This window comes from Trichechus manatus, unplaced genomic scaffold (genome assembly GCF_000243295.1).
Source record: "Trichechus manatus latirostris isolate Lorelei unplaced genomic scaffold, TriManLat1.0 scaffold00006, whole genome shotgun sequence".
NCBI lineage: Eukaryota > Metazoa > Chordata > Mammalia > Sirenia > Trichechidae > Trichechus > Trichechus manatus.
In genome coordinates, this window is record NW_004443942.1 from 25,833,144 (window position 1) to 25,855,816 (window position 22,673).

A 22,673-nucleotide genomic window follows, 5' to 3' on the forward strand; every position below is an offset into this window, starting at 1 on the left:
TATGTATACATGTATGTATGTTTATATGTATGTATACATGTATGTATGTTTATATGTATGTATTTAGTTAGTTCACTCTCTGCCTGTCTCCACTAGAAGGCAGGAATTTGTGTTTCCAGTTATTATCCCCCCAGTACCTAGCATCCAAACCAAAAACCCACTGCCATCAAGTCAATTCCGACTCATAGCGACTCTATAGGACAGAGTAGAACTGCCTCATAGGGTTTCCAGGGAGTGGCTGGTGGATTCAAACTGCCGACCTTTTGGTTGGCAACCAAAATCTTTTTTATTTTTTTATTGTCGTACTTTAAATGAAAGTTTACAATTCAAGTTAGTCTCTCATACAAAACTTTATACATACATTGTTATGTGACCCTAATTGCTCTCCCTGTACTGGAATAGCATACTCCTCCTTTCCACCCCTGATTTCCTGTGTCCATTCAACCAGCCCCAGACCCTCTCTGCCTTCTCATCTTACCTCCAGACAGGAGCTGCCCATATGGTCTCATGTATGTACTTGAACTAAGAAGAACACTTTTCACAAGTATCATTTTATGTCCCATAGTCCCGTCTAATCTTTGTCTGAAGAGTTGTCCTCGGGAATGGTTTTAGTTCTGGGTTGACAGAGAGTCCGGGGGCCATGCTTTCTGGGGTTCCTCCAGTCTGAGTCAGACCATTAAGTCTGGTCTTTTTGCCAGAATTTGAGTTCTACACCTCACTTTTCTCCTGCTCCATCAGGGACTCTGGCAACCAAAATCTTAACCACTGCCCACCAGGGCTCTGTACTAGCACAGAGCCTGACATATGGTAGGTGCTCAATAAATATAAGTGAAATGACTGAAGGAATAAATATGTTGTCCAGGGCAGGAATGATGTGGACTGCGTATCCTGTGCACAGAGTGACCTATCTCAGCGCAATTGGGTCATGCCACTCCCTGGCCCAACATCCTGCAGCAATTCCCTACTGTCTCCAGGAGAAGACTGCCATGTTAGTTAGGCTTTCACAAATGACCCCAACCAGCTCTCCAGCCTTATTTCTTGGTGCTCCTCAAGAGATGGAACTCCTGCAGTCCTCCCAATGGGACTTGGCTTTCTCCTCCTGCCTCAGGGCCTTTGCACAGACTTTCTGCCCCCTCATTTCCACCTGGCCGACTCCCACTCTCACAAGACCTCTTCAGGAAGCCTACCCTGATCTGACCGTGGGTAAGAGCCCTTCTCAGTCCCATAGCTCTGTGTGCTCCTTGGTATCACAGCACTGGCCCAGCTCTATTGTAAAGACTGAGCTTGTCTCTTTTCCTCCTCCACTAGCAGCTGATACCTGCGGAGCATTTACTAAATGCCAAATACTTGTCAAGTGCTTCACATACAGTATCTCTTTTAATCCTCAGAGCAATCCTCTGTGGTGAGTAGTATTGTTATTGAGGCCCAGAGAGCTTAAGAATTTTATGCAAAGTGGTACGGCCAGGACTTGGACCAGAGTGGTCCTGTTCCAAAGCTAATGTTCATCATGACTGCTTTATCTTCATAGTAGGTGTTCAATAGATACTAAATGCACGAAGGACTAATAATAACATTACTGGCTAAGACTTATTGAGTGTTTATTATAATCAGGCACTCATTCAATCTCACCCACCCTTATGATGTATGTCTACTGTTGTTGTTATTGTTAGGTGCTGTTGACTCTATTTCTACTCATAGTGACCCCATGTGAAAGAGTAGAACTGCCCCATAGGGTTTTCTTGGCTATAATCTTTATGGAAGCAGATCAACAGGTCTTTCTCTCCCAGAGCTGCTGGGTGGGTTCGAACTGCCAACCTTTTGGTTAGCAGCCGAGTGCTTAACCATGTGTGCCACCAGCGCTTCTTGTATGTCTACTATTATCCCCATTTTACAGATAAGAAAATTGAGGCATAGAGAGGTTTGGTAGCTCATTGCAGGTCATTCACTCATTTGTTCATAATCACTTATTGAGCCATAGTATAACTACTGTACTAGGTGCTGAAGACACAGCAGGAAACAAAACTAAGTCTCCTCTCTCAAGGAGCTTACATCCAAGTGGGTAGAACAGTCAGTGAACAAACAAATATATAGTATTTCAGTTGGTGATAAATGCTATGGAGAATAATACAGCAGGGTAGGAGGACAGAAAGTGATGGTGAAGGGGTGGGTGAAGTTGCTATTTTAAATAGGGCTGACAAGGAAGGTCTCTGTGATAAGGAGATGCTTCCTAAAGCAGGAAAAGAGTGAGCCTTGAGGGTATGTGGGGGAAGCACCATTGAGGTCACAGGCAGGGTCAATGGTAGGGCTGACCTCTGCATACAAACATTCTCTCAGCAGAGCTCTCGTCTCTAATGACACTGGAATGAATGATTAAATGAATGCATGCCTTCAACCTTCGAGGTCCCTTAGGCCTCTTCTCAGGAACAGCACTGATGTGGAAAAACAGCCCCCACCCCGCCCCCCGCCCAGGCAGGTATGCGCAAACTGTAAATGAATGCCCAGGTGAGACTGGCTGACGTGGAGGTGGAGGTTGCCCCCAGGTGGAGAGAGGTGGCCCCAGGTGAGCAGGGCTGATAGCTGGCTGATCATGATCAAGAGTTCTGCACTTTGGTCTGACTGAATGCCAGGCTGCACCATGTCACCTGCAGAGCACACCTTTTTTTTTTTTTAAACTCTTTTAAGATGAGAGAAAATGGAGTCATAAAGATAAACAAAGGTGAATTATTAACCGGTGAATAGGCAATAAACTTACACTGAAATGCCAAATCAGAAAGAAGTGGAAGGAAAGTCTCCCTTTTAATTTTTATGATCTCCTCCATGTGTTTGGGATCAAGGGACGCTTGTTAATCACTGCAGCCACAGTGCCTAGCTCTGGGCCTGGAACCTAGTAGGTGCTCAGTAAATGTTGAATAAATGAATGAAAAAAGAAAGAAATGGATGAGGGCAGTAAAGGGGTTAAGGGCTTTGGATTCAGACACACCTGGGTCACCTGCCAGCTTCTATCTATATCACCTTCAACTTCTAAGCCTTAGTTCCTACATCTATAAAAGGGCTATGGTACTAGTACTTGTCTTCTAGGGTTATTGGGAGAATTACCTGAGAAAATTTCTAGAAAGATTTTAGCACAGGACCTGGCTCATAGTAAGCACTCAATAAATGCTAGCTGCCATGATTATTATAGCACTGAATTTAGTTGTGGCTAGTTATATACTCAGGTAACACCTACTTCTAAAGAACTTGTGGAACAGAACATCTCTTCCTCGACCATTGGTTTCCATCTGTTATTAGGAAGGCAGGCTGGCAAGGATTCCCATTTATAGTTGAAGACCCTGTCACCTGGAAAAGGTACTTACAGAGTAAAAGCAAATTCCAGGCCTCGTCAATGTGCTTCTCCCATCCCCCAGATCAAGTCTTTGGACACTGACATAGATATGGCCCCTGGGCCTCAGTGGGTTCATTTCTTCCAGGGGCTTTGTCTGGGTTGAATTAGGTGGTGAAAGCTGGGAATTGCATCCACCCCCCCCCCATTTCTTCCAGGGGCTTTGTCTGGGTTGAATTAGGTGGTGAAAGCTGGGAATTGCATCCACCCCCCCCCAAAAAAACCCCCAAAAAACCAAAAACCAAACCCGTTGCCACCGAGTCAATTCTGACTCATAGCAACCCTATAGGACAGAGCAGAACTGCCCCATAGGGTTTCCAAGGAGTGGGTGGTGGATTCGAACTGCTGACCTTTTGGTTAGTAGTCAAGCTCTTAACCACTGCCCCCAGGCTACTGCATATTGATCAGAAAGGACTCCACCAGAACCAGGAAAAGGGTGGGGGTGGGGTGGGGGGAGCTTTGCTGACAGGTAGGAGGAGGGAGTAAACTTCGTCGCCCTGAGTGTGGCACCAGTAAACCAGTTGCCGTGGAGTCAATTCCAACTCATGGCAATGGCAACCCCATGTGATGGCCAGTGCAGCCAGCAGCTGCTCAGCTGTTATCAAGCAAGACCTGCTCCTCCTCTCCATTACCATCAAGACCTTAAGTGATAGACATCCATGCGTGTGGTTCAATTAGCAGCTGCTCAGCCATTATCAAACGGAACCTGCCCCCTCCTGTCCATTGTCCTCAAAGACCCTCAGTGCTGCGTATGGCTCAGTTCCTGCCCTAAACCAGTCAGACTCAGTTTACTAGCCTCAAAAGTGTCCCAAAGTAACCTAAGCCTCATTAAGACCTAACTGAATATTAAGAGCTCCGCCCAGGGCAGGACTTATCCACCATTTTCTGTACATACTAAGGAAAAAAAATGGAATTTGTCTTACTGCGCCTGCACGCCATGATAACCTATGTAGTCCATGATATTTGTATGTACTCCCTTGTGAAGGACAGTATGAAAGGTTCTGCCTCCCTTTGTTCAGGGACTTTGATTTGAGGTATACCCTTCCTTGGTCCTTGCCTGCATGCTTGCAATAAACGCTCTTCCTCCCTCCTGACCTCGGTGTGTGTTTATTGACGAGAAGCCGCACCGGGCAGGACCTGCTTTGGGTAACACATGTCAGAGTAGAACTGTGCTCCACAGGGTTTTCAGTGGCTGATTTCTCAGAAATAGATTACCAGACCTTTCTTCTGAGGTACCTCTGGGTGGATTTGAACCTCCAACCTTTCAGTTAGCAGCCAAGTTGTTAGCTGTTTGTCCCACCCAGGGACTCCTTGAGTGGAGGGAGCCTTGCAGAAAGTAGCGCTGCTGTGCAAGGGTGTCTGGGCAGGGCATGCCTGCTTACGTCCACCAGATACGGTCCACAGACCTGGACCTGGCTATTCCTGTGCTAAAACTCGAAGTGATTTGGCTTTGTTAAGCAGCAGCCAAACAACATGAATTCTCAGTTAATTGTTTGGGACTTTATTTTAAGGAGAGTAAAGACACAGCAGAGTAAACAGTCCCTCTGTCCCTGCCCCTGAGGCTCACATCTCTCAGAGGCCTTGGAAATCTCCACATGATCTGCCCTCTCTTTGCAGAATGAGCTGAAGCCCACAAGAGAAGAGGTCTGCCTACAGGTCCTCCTGGCCTCGGGCCAGGGCCTTTGCATGAGACTCAATAACTAATAGCAATAATAATCATCATCTTAAAAAAATAAAAACTCCAAAGTTCCCTTTCCTAAACCTTCTCCATCTGCAGTGGAACTGTCAAGTTTAATCTTCAGAATCAACAAGACCATTTGAGATCCTTGATCACCTTATAATCATAAACTCGACCTGCTTAGTGAGCTCAGATTCTTCGTAACATTATCAACCACAAGGCCTCTAATGTTTAGTAAGTATTATTATTGTTATTGCTATTGGCCACCAGTGTTGGGGCATCTGCACTGCTGGGACATGCCAGGCACTCTGTAGGCAGTGTTTCTAAAACTCACTACAACCAGCAAGGGACACACCATTTACATATAGGGAAACTGAGTCTTGGGGAGGATAAGTAACCCACAGATCCAGGCTGTGGCCTCAGACCCATCTGATTCCAAAGCCCCATCTCTTTCTACCGCATTTCTCTCCTCTGTCTTGTCTCCTCCAAGTCTGAGATTGTTTCAGTTCATCAGCCCTTTAGGGCAGCCTTAAAAGAATGACCAAGACCAACAACATCTTGACATAGCACTGGACAGCTTGGTTACTTACAGTCTTTGATGGTGGCCTTGGTCTCTTCAGCATCATTAAAAAAGGAGTAACCTAGGAAAGAGAAAGAAATCCACAAAGCATACTATGCAATCCTGGTTTCCTGTGGCCAGGTCAGGAGAGGAGGCATGGGGGAGAAGAAGAGTGACTGTGTCCTTTGAGGGGAGTCTAATTTAGAAGGAACCTTGGAGACCATCTGATCCTTATAGGGCCATCCTGAAGCCATCCCTGAGAAGTCACAATCTCCTCATCTTTAAAGGTCATTTGGGGAGAGTACCTGGCCAGGCATCCTGACAGCCTCTGTGGATTCTCTGAGTGGCATTGGGGGATGCACCCTGGCATCCCAGGGACTGAGATAGCTGGGTTCTACTGACATGGGCTGGGGCTGCTGACTCCCTGTGCAGCCTTGGCCTAGTGTCTCAATATCTGGGCTCATCTTCCGCATTGGCAACACAAGACAAATGGACTGCTAAGCTCTCCTTTAGCTCTAAAAGTCTATGATTTGGATGGCTAACGTGCTGGTCAAGTTCTACTCTGTCCTATAGGGTCGCTATGAGCCGAAGTGGACTTGATGGCAACAAGTTTGGTTTGTTTATTTTTAACGTGCTGGTCAAGGTGGGAAATGGGCACAAGAGGCCACAATAAGGGCAAAATCCTATATGAATACCAAGTTTAAAGAGGGTTTGGGAGACTATGTCAGGGTCTCAGTTTCCTCTTCTGTGGAACGGGGTGGGCTGGAGTTGAAATAGGAGTTTCAGATCATGTTTGCTCAGACTTGCCCTCTTCCAAGGGCGTCCCACTCTGGGGAAGGGCTGTTCCCAGCACTTGGCAGGTCACTGGACGTAACCAAGCGGAAACTGGATAACAATGGACAGCAGACCTGTCTATCCCTTCCTCACCCTAGGGGAGCCATGGCTCTGAGGGCACGAGCCAAGCAGTACCTGAGGGGCACCAGCCTTTCCTGCCCTCAGGTACTTGCAGGAGTGGGGCATGGGGGGAGGATCTAGTGAGTGGTTAACGAATCAAATCATTGAGCTGGAAGTGTCCTCAATGGTTTTTCTTTCCCACAGCAGGAACTCTTTCTATAACATCCCCATCAAGCAGGGGTTTAATTAGACTCTGCTTGATTAACTCCTGTGGCAGGGAGCTTCCTACCTACAGTATCGCCTGAAGCTGCCCTTCTAAGCGAAGGTGCTGTTAGATAGGACTTTCTTAATATTGAGCTGAGCTCTTCCTTCCTTCCTTCCTTCTTTCTCTCTCTCTCCCTGTCTTTCTCCTCCTTCCTCCTTCCCTCCCTCCTTCTCATCCTTCCTTCCTCTCTTTTTTAAAAATTTCTGCCTTTTGATTATATTAATGATGATGAAATTATCCCCATTTACTGCATTTGACTATTTATAAATACTGTGCCAGATAATATTTCACTGAATCCTTTCAAGAAGACTGAAAGTGTGTATCATTATCTCACTATATGATGATGCAATGGAGATGAAGAGAGGTTAAGTCTATTCCCTAAGGTCCTATGGCTGGGAAGTGTTGGAGCCAGGGTTTGAATGCAGGTCTTTCTGATCGCGAAACCCCTGCTTTATACTGACTTTCTGTGAATCAGGTCTGTTTGTTGTGTGACTTTGAGGAACTCACTTAACCCCTTGGGACCTCAGTTTCCTTATCTGTAATGTAGGGACACAGAATTAGGTGTTCTCAGAGATCTTTCTCGGGTTTAAAAAACGTGTCCATCAACAGTCTACTCTTGTAGGGCATGTTGACAAGTTAAGTAATGCCACTGTCACCACCTTCTGGCCATTTGATCCTTGCCCATTAACCCACTGCCATCGAGTCAATTCTGACTCATAGTGACCCTATAGGACAGGGTAGAACTGCCCCGTAGGGTTTCCAAGGAGCAGCTGGTAGATTCGAACAACCAACCTTTTGGTTACCAGCCAAGCTTTTAACCACTGTGCCACCAGGGTTCCCCTTGTTTATTAGGAATGTGATAAAATGAAATGCCAATTAGTTGGAATATTCTGGAAGTGGGAAGGGAAAGGGTCTGGTTAATTTTTTTTTTTCCCTTCTGCTTAATGAATGGTCAAGCAGAAGTCTCTTTTTATCTACGCCTTGTGGTTGCAAATCTTTCTGAACATAATGCATTGTTTTGTTTATAGCCTAGTTCCTGGGCAGACTCTGAGACATGTTTTTATTTTTCTTTTGTTTTCTTCTTATTATTATTTTAATGTACTCAACTTGCTTTCTTGTAACTTGCTCCCTTTTTCCTAAAAGCTCCCAATTCCAGCATAATCGAGATTTCAGTATTAAGAGGTTCTTGGTTAACAGGGGGCTTGCTGTATGAGTCATCCGGTGAGAAAGGACCTGATGAGGTCATTTGGTCCCACCCCCCTGCACCCGCCACCCCCTCCAGGCCCAGCCCCCTGGCCTCAGCCTTGGGAACACTGACCTTGAGTGCGGATGTTCTGCAGGATGAAGTACAGGTACTCTCCGCAGATGCCAGCCGCCTCGATGAACTCCTCCTGCGTCATGCTGCACAGCTGCAGGCCGCTGACGTTGAAGTGGCAGAAGGATATGCAGTTGGCGTCCAGCTTGTACTGGTCACAGCAGAACTGGAGCCATTCCCAAACATGACGCTTGGTCCAGTACTCCGGGTGGACAGATGTCCAGTAGGAGTCACAGGCTGCACCAAAGGAGAGAGAAGTGAGGGACAATGTCTTCAAGAAAGACTTCGGAAGGCTTCTCTGAAGGAAGCGCTTGTTATCCTAAAATCCCCACCCTCTCAAGATTTCTTGTCCACTGAGTTGAAAGGGCCTCCAGCCCTGGAGTGTTCTGCAGGGGCCAAGGCCACCGTCCATTCCAGAGAGAAAACCAGAAGGGCTGGTTGGACTTTGGGAACAAGAGGGAATGACATGGGCAGGAAACCCGGTCATAACTTGCTAGTACCCAAGCCTGGCTCTGGTGCTTAGAATAGCGGTACTCGTAGAGAAGGAAAGAAAAAGGCCCTCCAGCTATTTGGTTTTAGGTGATGTGGTATCAGGAGCACAGGCGTTGAAGCCTGGCAAGTCTGAGGTCAAATTGTGGTTCTGCCAATTTCCACTTGGGCAAGATCCTTAAACATTTAAGTTTCAGTTTCCTCATCTGTAAAATGAGGATAACATGCTCAATTCACAGGGCTGTTATGGAATTTAGGGTTAATATGAGCCCTGGTGGAACAATGGTTAAGAGCTTGGCTGCTAATCAAAAGGTCAGCAGTTCGAATCTACCAGCTGCTCCTTGGAAACCCTATGGGGCAGTTCTACTCTGTTCTATAGGGTCGCCCTGAGTCAGAATCGATTTGAAGGCAAAGGTTTGGATTTTTTTTTTTTATTTTAAATTGGATTGCCCAGCACATAGAAAACTATCAATCAATTCAATAGTTGGTAAATGCCTACTGCATGCTAGGCACCATTTGAAGCCTGTTCCATCCCCTCTGCTTTTATGGAAAGCTACCCAACACTGGATGTTGGTTTGTGCACTGCCTCCAGCCATCTTGGGCCAAAGTCCTGGGGCTGGTTCGGTGTTGTCCAGAGTTTGGCAGATTTTGGATCACCACAGCAAGCTCTTCTGGGGAAAGGGGAGGAGGGGAAGTTAGTTGTGGCATTGTTGTTGGTTTTGGTGGTGTTTTGAGGAATTTCTATCTTGAGGCCCATGAAAGAGCTGCCTACACACCCAGACAGAGGTGGGCACCAGCCGGTCTGCAAGGCTGGAAAGTGGCCATGCCTGGTCCAGGGTAGGGACTGGGTACTTAACAGTCCTGTCCCAATGCCAGGAAAAACAGAAAGGCAGCAGACACAGGGTACGAAAGAGGTGACATGCCAGGTACTTGGTCAGGCTCTTTGACAAATAATTTATTATTTAATTTTTAATTATTATTTTTAATTTTTAATTATTTAATTTTAACAATTATCATGAGAGTCATTCATTCAATCAATAAATGAGAGCTTCATTTTCCTCATCAGTAAAATGGGGATAATAATAGTATCTATATAATAGAGTTGTTCTGTGGATTAAATGAGTTAAAAAACAAAGCAAAACAAAAAAACCTGATTGCTGTTGGGTTGATTCCCACTCATAGCAACCCCTGTAGGACAGAGTAGAACTGCCCTATAAAGTTTCCAAGGCTGTAAATCTTTATGGAAGCAGACTACCACATCTTTCTCCCTCAGAGCAGCTGGTAGGTTCCAACCACCGACCTTTCAATTAGCAGTCAAGTGCTTAACCACGGCACCATTCATGCAAATAAAAGTAGTTAGAACAGACCCTGGAAGGTTTTAATGCTATCATTAACATTATTACTCAGCACTTACTATGTATGAAGAAACAAATTAGATACTAAGGATTTGGGCTCTATCCGCCAGGAGGTTATAGATGAGGAACCTGAGGGTCATCGAGGATTTGACCAAGATCTCAGAGCCAGTCTGTGGCAGAGATGGGATTTGAAACTCAGCCTGAACTCAAAAGCCATTGCTCTTCCCATTCCATCATACTGATCCTCAGAGGGCCAGTGTAGGGCAGAGATAAAACATGGAGACAAAGGTGAAGGCAGATGGAGTGCTACAGAGAACAAGAAGCCCTGAGGAGAAAGGCAGAGAGAGAGAGTACAGCATATGTGACTAATTCAGGCTGTGTGGACGACAGGAAGGGTTACTCACAAGTTAGACTCCATAGCAAATGACAATGATGCCATTCCTACTCCACCCTTAAATGTTCTATTTGTCACCATTATCTCTAACAGAGCTGTGGTGTCTCAGCCCCAGGCGAAGAGACAATCCCAGGATGGGCTATCTGCCCTGTCAAGTGCTGCCGCTCACTAAGCACCCACTGTGTGCCAGCTGTGGTGCTAAATGTCCTTGTCTACGTCGTCTCGAATTTCTCAAATCCTCCCAACAATCCTATTCCAGCAGGTATGATCAGGCCGTTTCACTGATGAGAAAACTGAGGCTCCCCAAAATCTCGGAGCCCTTCTAGGCAATCTCTCTTCCCAACAGGAAATGGACTGAGGGAAGGTAGAGCATACACCAGAGATTTGTTTTAGTTTATTTAAAAAGTTTAATCAGATTCTGTACGCACGTAGATCAAAGAGTCAATATTCCACTGGACTGGTTGAGGCCCATGTTACCACCTCTATCTTGTGAGTAAGGAGAGCAGGGGCAGACAAGTTCAGATGCCTGTCTTCTTCACTGGCCACTGGCTGGAGCCCCCTGGTGGCTGCCTTGTGGCAAACATGGTCTTCTGGGAAAATAGGGTGGCCATTCTCATGCCTGTTCTGTGGTTTCCTTTACTGATTTCTGGTTTGAGTAAACCTAAGAGGCCTTTTGACTTCCCTGGTATTCTGATAAACGATGTTTATGAGCCTTGAAATTCTTCAGAAATGGTCCCAAGCTGGCCCTGGCTGAGATGGCTATCAGTGTGCTCTAGTTAGAGGACACAGTGTATTCTTTTTCATGGAAAGGCTTCACCAAGTCTCCCCTCCCCTCCCCTCCCCTCTCCACTTCCAATCCCTTGTTATTTTCTTTGGCGTTTGAAGAGGGCCATATTGTTTCTGGAAGCCAAGAGGGCCTGAGGGATTCGGAGAAATGCCCAAGTTGGGAGTGGGCACTGACACTAGGAAGGTGTTGCTGGCATAGGCTGCCTTCTCCTCAGTTCTCTCCTTTGAAGCTCACCCACAGAACAGGCTTTGTGTGCAGCTCTGGCCTCTGGAGGGAATCTGGGAGCCAGAGTCAAGGGCAGCCTGCTCTCCTCATCAGGAAAGCCCTTCCCACAGCCCCCAGAGCTGAAAAGAAAATGGCCGTTTTCAGTGACAAGGAGAGTAATGAAAGCCAACATCCATGAGGTGCTTTTCAGTACTGATGTGTTTCCACGGTCTGTTTTTGTGCCTCACAACAACCTCATGATGAAGGCCGCAGAGGTGAGACTGACAAGGCCTGTCTCATCCTGCCCCTCCTCACCTCTCCACTCTCCCTGTCACTGCCTGTGTTCCTGCCACGATGGCCTTCCCTCAGGATTGCGTCCTGTCTCAGCACTTCGCTTTGCCTAGGATGTGGTTTCCCATTTGACATCACCTAACTAACTCCTGCCCATCCTTAAGATCACAACTCACTCATCCTTTCTCAGAGGGTCTTTCCCTCCCTCAGCTGTCCTCCTTACGTGTCCTTCTCTGGAAGGATTGATGCCTGCCTCCCTCCCTAGGCAATGAGCTCCCTGAGGCTGGGCCAGCTGCTCTGTTTTGCTCATCTTGAATGCGAACTGCTTGGAACCAACTGACCAGATGACTGATTATGATCTCCGCTTTACAGATGAGATAACTGAAGTTCTGAGAGGTTATATTACTCACCTAAGGTCACACAGATAAGTCAGGAAGGGAGTTAGGCTGCAAATCAACTCTTCTGACTTTAGGTGTGGGGTTTTTGCATCATATTGTACCTCACTCTTCTTGGTTGAAAAGGACCAAATTGGGCAGACATCTTGAAGGTTGAGTAAAACAAGATTTGGATAAAGGCAAAATGATGCTATAACCTGGGATGTATACATCTCCTAGGTTTGAAAAATCAGAAAGAGGATGGAGAATAATGATGATGATGATGTTGGCAACCCCATTAAATGAAATGAAGAAGAACCTTTTTGCTACTTGGAAGAGATGAACTCGGGACAAATGAAAGAAGGGGTAATAGACCTATGGAACAGATTATCTTAAATAGGCTGTATTGTCTGGAAATGTAAAGTGTTTCCCTCGATGCATCTACCATTTATAAAATAATCTAAATGTTTTGCAGAAACTGAGCTATGAGGGCCTTCTGCATATGTCTACTAGTTGGGGATGGCATCCTGTGCTGGTAGGCTTAATCCAAATGTTCAGAGGTCACTATCAAGCAGCAGGCATTGCCAGCTCCTTTGAAGTCTGAAGTAGGTCAGGACACTTGTTCTAACGACCAGCTGCATTGGGAAGAAGAGTTGACGAGCTATGAAGAGTTTACAGAAATTCTAGGGGTGTTCTCACACGTGATGTTCTAACCTAGCATCTAAATTTAAATTCAGAAGGAGGGCTTTATTTTAAATTCTGCATTTAAATTCAGAAGCAGGGCTTTAGCTTTTAGAGCTAGGCTTGTACACTCAAGTGTCCACAGGGTCGACGAGTAACATCCATGCCTGAACTGGCCCTGGGAGTTGGCAGTGGGGACTGGAAAGTTCATGCCAAAGTGGACGGTTGCTGCCCAACTCCAGTTGACCTGTGGCAATCTGGACCCTGTGTTGCCAGGCCCAGAGTGCTATGTGAAATCACTCATAAATGTCATTTTGATTTTTAAGTGCTGACAACTTACTTAATTAAAAAAATATCACTGCTCCTTTTTTTGGAGCCTCACTCAATGCAAGAATTTTTTGGGAAATCTTGATTTTTATATTACAGCAAAATAGATGGGCAGCGGAATGCAAAATTTACAGACTGCAAAAGGAGTTTGAGCTTAGAGCTTTGAGTTATGGCCCTAGATTCTCTGGAAGACAACTTGATCTTTTTCCTCTACTGACTGGGGAGCATTGATGGGAGAGTTTGCGAAGCCAGATGAGGGTGCCAGCTACAGGGATTCAATCAGACTGTTGTCGGCATCCCTCCATTCTAGGGTTCTGTCCACTGTCCTCCTGGTGTGAAAGGGCCTTCCAATGGGAGTCCCAAGATTGTGTAGTGTAACTGAGTTTGGGATACAGACATGGATCTTCCTGATTTGGAGTCCTAGCTCTTTGACTTGTTAGTTTCCTAACCTCTCTGGACCTCAGCTTCCTTTATCTATAAAATGGAAATAATAATAGTACCTACCTCTTAGGAAGCTTGCTATGAAAAGGAAATGAAATGATGCATGTAAAGTACTTAGCCCTGTACCTGGAAGACAGTAAATTTTCAGTATAAGTCACCTGTTAGTAGCTGTTATTTTGGGACTATTTTGTTCTTAGGGGAAGGAGGCCTTCCCAACTGGGGCCTCCATCTGGCTGAGGAACAACCAGAACAAAGCAAGCCCAGGCTTTGGCTAGGAGGAGGCAGACAGTCTGCGTCAGAGGAGGTCCGAGTTAGACAACATTGGACCATAATTAGCATGATTTATTAGCATAGGGAGTTGGGAAAGTTTTTTGCCTGGGGCAGCACTTAAAAGAGCTGGTCAGTGGACCAGGTAGCACAGGGCACCGTCAATTGCAGCTTTGTCACTGAGAGGAAGGACTTTATGAGGGAAAACCCGAAATGATAAATTACTTCCAAGTTTCCATCCAGAGCTGGTCTAGTCCCATCCAATAGCCCTTCTTGGCCTTCATTCCAAGCCTGTGGAATAATTTAGACCATGAGATAGAAAAATAAAACGCAGAAGAAGTGTAGGAAACTGGATGGAGAAAAGAGGAGAAATGCTGGCTGGGTGTCTGCAAAGCGACGTGGCCTTGGAAGAGGGGAGATAGAAAGGGGCAGAGAGAGCAAAGTCCAGCAGTCCTGGGGCCATGGTGGTCCAGAGGCTCAGACACGGAGGTAAGGATACAGGTGTCGAAAGGTGAGGGTGAGATCTCCATATGGAGATGCTTTTGGGACGTGACTACTGCCACAGGGCTCACCTCAGACTTTGAAATGATTTCATTTTTCTTTGTCTGCTTTTGATTGAGAAATTCTTAGACTCTTCCCTCTGCAGCTGCCCTTAAACTTCCATACCTAGCATGTGACTCTTGCTTAGAAAAGCTCACGTGGGACTCAAATGCTTCTCCCTGATCTTCTGGCTATTAATACCCAAGATCAGCAGTTTTTGCACCTTTTTAAAGAAAATTATTAAAAAAAGCCCCTTTCTTCAAATAAAGTCTTGTTGGAAAATTCATTATATAATAATAGCTGACATATTTATTGAGCATTTACCATGTGCCAGACCTCATGCTAAATGCTTTGTGTTTTCATATGTTATCGTGAACACAATGCTATAAAGTCATCTATTATGTTACTTATTTTACAAAGGAAGGAACGGAGGCACAGAGGGGTTAAGTCCCTTTTCAAGGTCACATGGTGAGTAAATGGGTACAGCTAGAAATGGATCATATACATGTATTCCAGCTCCTACGGCCTAGCCTTAATAACCACGAGGCTGTACTGCCTCCAGAGATAAAATGGAGGAGCTCTGCTTGACAGTGGAGGGCTGGAGCCTGACCTTCTCAATTGTTACTCCACCCTCCTTCTATGCTGGCCCCTGGGGGATTTTGCAGGAACCCCCTAGAGCTATCCCAATCTAGAAACTTTTGCTGCAGACAAAATCTAAACAAGGCATTGCATGTTGGTGAGGCATGGAGAGGTGTGTATGATGTGTGGATGTGCAGGCGCGCAGGTATACAGGTGTGCAGTTGTGCAAATGTACATGTGTGCAGATGGAGCTCCAAGAAGTAGGAATGATGTCAGGATACTCAAGGACTTGTCACATGGTTGCCTACTGAAACTTGATGAGAGAAGTAACCTTTTTAAGTAACCATACACATGTGAAAAATATGCAGCCACCCCACTTTGCTAAATCTTTGTTTTGAAACAACTGAAGGGAAGGCCAGGATGAGTTAATAAAATTCTAGAGCATTTTGCAATCTGTGACTGTCCGCCTCCCAGCCTGAAGTGCAGCCAGGCAGAAATCCTGCTTCAAAGAGCAGGTCAGAGTCCTTTGTGGTTAGCACATCGAGGGCACAGATTCAGCAGAACTCTGCTAATGCCATTGGAAACGTTTTTTTTTGAAAACAGCTGGTTTTCCTAAGTAGGTTAAGTATTCCTCTCTGCCCTTTTGTCGACATGATTTGTCTAATGGGCACATCATTTACTTTTTCCCTTTCCCTCCTATTGGTCTCAAAGTATCTACACTGTCAAAAGTTCAGAATTGGAATGGTTGGGATTGAGACCTGTGTTGCTTTTGTTCAAGATGAAAAATGAAGAGACAGAGAGAAAGCTGTTTTCCATCCTAACTGGAGGCCTGAGGCGTTCCTGGGTCTAGTGAGCCCCTAGCAAGGGAGGGTCTCTTTACTAAACACTCTATTTGCGGAGCTCTGGTTAGACGTTCAGCTGCTAACCAAAAGGTCAGCAGTTCGAATCCACCAGTCGCTCCTTGGAAACCCGATGGGGCGGTTCTGCTCTGCTCTGTAGGGTCTCTGTGAGTCGGAATTGACTCCACCATAATGTGTTTGGTTTTTTTAAAATTTATTTTAAGTATGCGGAATCGCGTTTAATCCTCCCACCTCTAGGGGGCAGATACTGTTGCAGCTCAGGAAAGTAGAGCTCAGAGACGTCAGATCAAACAAGCCTGCCTGAGGTCACGTGGCTCCTACGCGGCCACACCAGCCCTTGAGCCGAGACTCCAACAGAAAGCTCCCGTTGGGGCAGACCCTGGGGGAGGCCCTGTATTCAAGATGCAGTTTTCTGAGCGGAGGCCGAGCCCCTCAGGAGAGAAGTTTCAGAGCGCGCTGGCCAGCGAGCACAGGGAGTTTGCAGTCCACGTCCAGAGGCGAACCTGGCGGTCACCTCACGCCTCAGGCCTTCGCCGAAACTCAGACCCATGTGCGGCCTCTCTAGGTGGCGATGTCACTGTCCGAAAAGGACAGAAAGCACTCCCACTGCCAGGTATTCCTCACACCGACAGGACTCTGAGGCTCACCCGGTGCCTGGCAGCTCCTAGAGAGTCGCTCACTCAAGACTGACCTTTCGTGCCCAATTCTGACCTTTACAAGGTCAGAGACACACAGCTTCTTCTGAAATCCAGGATAGCCACGTGGCAGGTCAAAAGCCTGGCTCCTCCTTAAGAGAACATTCAGAACCTGGACACTCCTGGAGGATATTTTATTTTAATTGGATGCAAGACTTGGTGGAAGTTTTTATTTTCTCAAGGGTTGGCTGGAATCAGAGAAGCTTCTGGAAGGAATCCTAGAAATGAACTGGTCCAACTCCCTCATTTCAGCGTTGGAAATGTGGAGGCCTCAGATGGAGAAAGTTGTGTTTGCGTCTCTAATGCTTTGTTGGATTTTTAAACCACATTGGCAACCCTACTGGTGATCACTTTTGTTAATCCTTCAGTTTTAAACACTTAGGTGTGCTCGCCATGTGCCAGGCCATATCAAACTGCTTCATAGGTATTAACTCATTTCATCCTCCTAACAACTCTGTGAGGTAGGCATTCTTCTTATTATTCCCATTTTACAGAGGAGAAAATTGGGACACCGGAGGTTAAGAGAGCACAGCTAGTGTCAAAGCCAGACTTCCCATTTAGGATGACTAGCTCAAACTCTGAGCTCTTCACAATCACAGAAGCTGCTGCTCACTGCCTGGGGCATGGCATGGAGCAGGCAGTGGAGGCCATCTGCCTCCAATGCCCCAGCTGCCCCCCAGAAAACGGCAGAAAGAGGGAGCTCCCAGGATGGTAGGTCTGGGTTAGAAGCGGCCTGGGGAGAGGACGGGGGCTGGGCCCCACCATCTTGGGACACGTGGATGGAGGGGAGGAGACATCAAAGCCTTCATTTTCCTTCTTCAAATTTAGCCTCCTAACCAAATAGGGAAGGAGCCCTGGTGGCACAATGATTAAGTGCTCGGCTGCTAACTGAGAGGTCAGCGGTTCAAACCCACCAGTGGCTCCATGGGAGAAAGATGTAGCAGTCTGCACCCTTAAAGATTACAGCCTTGGAAACCCTACGGGGCAGTTCTACTCTCTCCTATAGGGTCACTATGAGTTGGAATAGACTCGATGGCACTTAACAGCAACCACCACCAAATAACGAGGGGAGGAGATTACCTTTCTCATATATTTCTGGGAAATGAGGCGCTTCTTAGCCTACTGGGGAATTATATGTATCTGTATGATTCAAGTTCGAGTGCAGTTAGCTGGGCACTTCAGGTGAGGGTGAGAGACTCTGTGTGTATATGTGTGTGGGGTGGTGGTGGTGGTCATACTGGGTAGTGGCAGGGGTAATGACCTCAGGTTTGTCTGTGCAGCCCTGGTCCTGGCCTGGGGAATGGGGCTTCCTGGTGGTGGTGACATTTCATATTGTCCTCGGAGGCTTGGCCTCTCCTGGAAACTGCCTGCCTGTGACTCTACTTGCGGGCTCCGACCGGGCTGGGGTGCACAGGGTTAAGCTCTGGGAGGATGACAGCTGAATTAGCCCTTGCATCACCACCTTCGGGTGTGCACCTGCCAGGCCCAGCAGTCAGCCAGGTTTGCCATGATGTGCAGTCACCCAAGCAGACAGGGGACAGAGGCCTGCAGAGGGTTTCTGGAGCAGAGCTCAGCTGGCCTCCTTGTGACATGGCCTTTGCACAAGACACCATGCTTCCTTCTCAGGGGGAGAAAATGGCCGAGAGAGAGGAGGAGGTGTGGGGAGGGAGGCCTGGGGGACAGCACGGGGACTCATGTGTACTGAGCTCTTGCTTTATGCCAGGCTATATATTTTATATTCTTTGGCTCCCTTCATCATCACAGCGACCCTTATCATCTCTGCTTTAGAGATGAGGAAATGGAAGCTCAGGGAATAACAATGACATTAATATCGATAACCAGAGTATTTAATCATTTGTAAGGTGACCATGTAGGATAGTTAAGAGCACAGGTGCTGAAGTCACCTTGCCTTATCCATTGCCATCAAGTCAATTCCAACTCACCTCGACCCTACAGGGTAGAATAGAACTGCCCCACAGGGGTTCCATCTTTACGGAAGCAGAATGCCACATCTTTCTCCCATGGAGTGGCTGGTGGGTTCTAACCAATGATCTTTTAACCACTGTGCTACCAGGGCTCCTTCAACTTGCCTTGGAACTCAACTAACCGTGTAATCTTGAGAAAGTGACTTAACCTCTCTGTGCCTTTGTTTCTTCATCTATAAAATGGTGATAATAATTGTCCCTTTCTTTTGTAAGGATGAAATGGGTACTTGGCATACATCTGGCACATAGCTAGTGCTCAGTAAATGTTAGTAATACCACAGTGATCAAGCACCCACAGTGTCCTGGGTTCTGGCTAAGGGCTTTCTTCCCACTACATTATTTAAATATCATTGTAACCCCAAGTTGTTGTTGGTAGTTGCCATTGACTTGATTCTGATGACCTCATGTGTTAAGAGTAGAATTGCTCCATAGGATTTTCAAGGCTGTGATCTTTTGGAAGTAGATCCCCAGGCCTTTCTTCTGAGGCACCTCTGGGTGGGTTTGAACTGCCAACTTTTTGGCTAGTAGTTGAATGCTTAACCATTTGCACCACCCAGGAACCTCAAGAAATTGGCATTATTTCCTCATTTTACCTGTTAGCAAAATGAGACTCAGAGAGGTTAGTTGAGTGGCCCAAGACCACAGAGCAGGGAAGAGGTTGGCATGAAGATTCTAGTGCTATCCTCTCTGCAGAGACTGCCCTTCCTGCTGGCTCGGCCTTCCCCCGTCCCTCTGCCCTAAACGGTGGTGAAGGGCTGGCATTTCCAGCTTGTCATCTGACCAAGGCCAGCACCACCTCCTTCCCAATCCCGTCCCAGCTACCCTCAGATGAACTCCTCCAGACATACGCACCTGTTTGATGCTCAAAGGCAGGATAATACTCTTCATTGCTGAACAGATCTGTCCACGACATCAGGGGGTCGCAGAAGGACGCGTTGGGCAGGAAGGTGCTGTGTGTCACCGAGTCCAGCATCACCCTGCAAGAGCAGAAGAGGATGTGAGGAGGCGCAGGGCAACTGGCTCCTGGGAGCCAACAATGAGCAGAAGCCCCCGGCAGGGCAACACTTGGGTTTAATAAGGACAGCAGACACATGCTGCCAACTGTGAGCCAGGCACTCCTGTCAGTGCTGCCCATGTAGGACCTCATTTAATCCTTGCCACATCCTGTGAGGTTTGCACCTCTACTTCCATTTTATAGATGAGAAAATTGAGGCACAGAGCGGTTGAGACAATTGCTCAAGTTAACATAGCTTGTGAGTGGTGGAGCTGGGATTTGAGGATCGAGCCTCTTACTATGTAATACCAAAAAAAAAAAAAAAAAAAAAAACCAAACAAACAAACAAACAAAAAAACCCGTACCTGTTGACGTCGAGCAAATTCCGACTCATAACGACCCTATATGACAGAGTAGAACTGCCCCATAGGGTTTATAAGGAGCAGCTGGTAGACTTGAACTGCTGACCTTTTGGGCAGTAGCCAAGCTCTTAACCACTTTGCCACCAGGGCTGCTTCTCTGTAATACTGCCTCTTTATTTAAGTTTCATATTCGCTCACACCTCACCGCTTTAACTCTGGTTTATATGCTTCTGAAAACAGGGTAAGAATTGTTATATAAGAAAAGCTCCTACCCACAATTCTGAAATCTAAAAGCTCTGAAACCAGAAAGAGAGAGTGTATGTGTATGTGTGTGTGTGTTTGGTGCAAACTTATTTCCCAGAAAAAAATGAATCCTGAATTGAGATGAGGCTGATTATAGTTTTATCTATCCCATTCAGTGAGTATCCAGAGGATGCACTGCAGAAATATTAATGTGTGAGAGCCCTGGTGGTGCAGTGGTTAAGACCTCAGCTGCTAACCGAAAGGTCGGCAGTTTGAATCCACCAGCTGCCCCTTGGAAATCTTATGGGGCAGTTCTACTCTGTCCTATAGGGTTGCCAGGAGTTGGAATTGACTCGACGGCAACGAGTTTGGTTTTGGTTTTGGTTTGGAGCTGTCCTAGACCCTGTGGGTATATTTTGTATTCTGTGGCATATATACTGTATCACTTTCCATATACTGAAGAATTCTGAATTCTGCAGCAAATCTGGCTGCAAGGTTTGGGATAAGAGAGTGTGAACCTATGGTAATTATAGCTAGCACTAATTGAGTGCTTACTTCCCTTTGGGCTCCAAGCTAATTACTTTAATACTTTATGTTCATTATTCATGGTCTCCTCAGAACAGTGGCTCTGAGATAGGCACAGGTGTGATCCTATTTTACGGATGAGGGATGGAGGTGCTGAGATACCAGGTAACATGTGTCAAACCACCCAGCTGGTGGAGTTTGGGTGGCAACTGACATTTGTCTTTTTCAAAACGCCCATGATTCTAATCCCTGTGCTCCATTTCCTGCACACACTGGCGAGGGGGAAACTTCAGGGGAAAGTATGAGGCAGAAGAGACTGGCACTGAGACCCTTACACTCCTCCTTGCCTATGCCAATCTCCTTGTCAAACCGCTTCTTTGCAGCTTCGCATATTTACATGATATGGTGAAAATTAATCCATGTTTGGTGGATTAAAAAAATCTGTTCACCCAATTTATCTTTTTTGATTCTTACAGTAGCCTAATGAGATAGGGTGGCTCTACCCCCATTTTGCAAAAAAGGATGTGGCAGCTCAAGATCACATAGCTGGTAAGTGTCAGAGCGAAGACAAGAATCTGGCTTTTGGGATATTAAAAAACTAAATCAGTTGCTGTCGAGTCGATTCCAATTCATGGCGACCTCACATGTGTCAGGGTACAACTGTGCTCCACAGGGTTTTCAATGCCTGGTTTTTTAGAAGTAGATCACCAGGGCTTTCTTCCGAGGAGCGCTGGGTGAACTTGAACCTCTAACCTTTCGATTAGCAGCTGAGCACATTAACCATTTGCACCACGCAGGGACTCCTCTTGGGATATTAAAAGCATGGATTTTAAGATTGGTCATGAGCTTATCAATCATCTAGTCCAGTGTTTCTCAAACTTTAGTCATTTGCCTACTACCATGATAATTTTCATTCAGTCTGTACACTACGAGCACTATTATTTACTTAGTTTATTTTAAAAAAAATCAACTCCCTTTTTGTTTTAACATAAATACATTTATTTAAAAGGAAACTTTATATTGCCACTGTAAATGGAAAGTCAGTATTCTTTTAATCTACATAAAATAAATACATATGAATTTAAATAAAAATTGTTCATCCATATACTATGTAAATAAGGGCTTAGCAGACAATAACCTGTGGGCCAAATCTGGCCCGCCACCTGTTCTTGTGAAGTCCCTAGCTAAAAACAATTCTACATTTTTTTAAGGTTATATCTTAACTGGTTGTATAAGCATCTACATAACATCTTCGATTTTGCCTTTTTGGCTGACAAATCCTAAAATATTTACTGTCTGGCCCTTTTAAGAAAACGTGTGCTAACCCCTGACCAGATTCATCTTATGTATCACCAGTGAAGTGAGCAGCACATGTTGGAAGATACTGAGTAAGTCTAGTCTCTCCTCACCCCCGCCATTTTACAGCTGAGGACGTGAAGGCCGAGGGAATTTGTGTAACTCGCTCAAGGTCATACAGCCAGTGGAGAGCAGAGCTAAGTTGCAGAGAACCAGTTGCCATTGAGTTGATTCTGACTCATGGTTACCTCATGTGTGTCAGGGTAGAATTGTGCTCTGTAGGGTTTTCAATGGCTGATTTTTGGAAGTAAATCACCAGGCCTTTCTTCCAGGGTGCCTCTGGGTGGACTCAAACTTCCAACCTTTTGGTTAGCAGCTGAGTGCATTAACTGTTTGCACCACCCAAGGACTACTTAAGTTGTAGGAAGGTCTCAAATTTTCTGACTCTCAACCCGTCTGCTTGTCTTTCTACAAACACTCACAGTCACAACTACGCCCAGACACATCCCAGACACACTTAGATAGCAAGTGAAACCTAAGTACTGAAAGCGGCCGAGACTGTGTGATTTGAGAACCCAAGACCAATTCGCTGGGGTGTTTGCTAATCCCCAGTGGGCCTCGGATACAAATCTTTGCCATCATCATCATCACCACCACCAGACCTGCATGAGAACTGCACTCCTGACATAAATAAATAACCACATTTAAATTCTCAAACTCAGGCATCCTTTCTGGGCTACCCCCCCAAGAACAACCAGACCCCAATAGCAAGTCTCCTTCCTGAAGCCCTGAGAGGGTTAACATGCCCAGCAGGTTATCGTGGCCTTGGATCTCCTCCCCCTGGGAGCCATATCAGCTAGAGGTCAGGGCTGTCTGGGTCTGGGCTCTGATTTT

General features: G+C 46.2%; 1 protein-coding gene across 2 annotated transcripts in view; it reads right to left on the reverse strand.

Annotated features, from left to right (window-relative positions):
* ELF5 (E74 like ETS transcription factor 5) overlaps nt 1–22,673 on the reverse strand; it is a 32,855-nt gene that overhangs the window by 5,538 nt on the left and 4,644 nt on the right. Inside the window, exons 2-4 of one of the 2 annotated variants that reach the window (XM_004369784.2) lie at nt 19,212–19,336; nt 8,094–8,327; nt 5,648–5,698 (exon numbers count right to left, since the gene is read on the reverse strand). In XM_004369784.2, the coding sequence (XP_004369841.1) occupies nt 5,648–5,698; nt 8,094–8,327; nt 19,212–19,332 (406 nt within the window). In that variant the 5' untranslated portion in view covers nt 19,333–19,336. Of the gene's footprint in view, nt 1–5,647; nt 5,699–8,093; nt 8,328–19,211; nt 19,570–22,673 lie in introns of those variants that run through there. The other variant, XM_023738262.1, reaches the window with a different exon arrangement.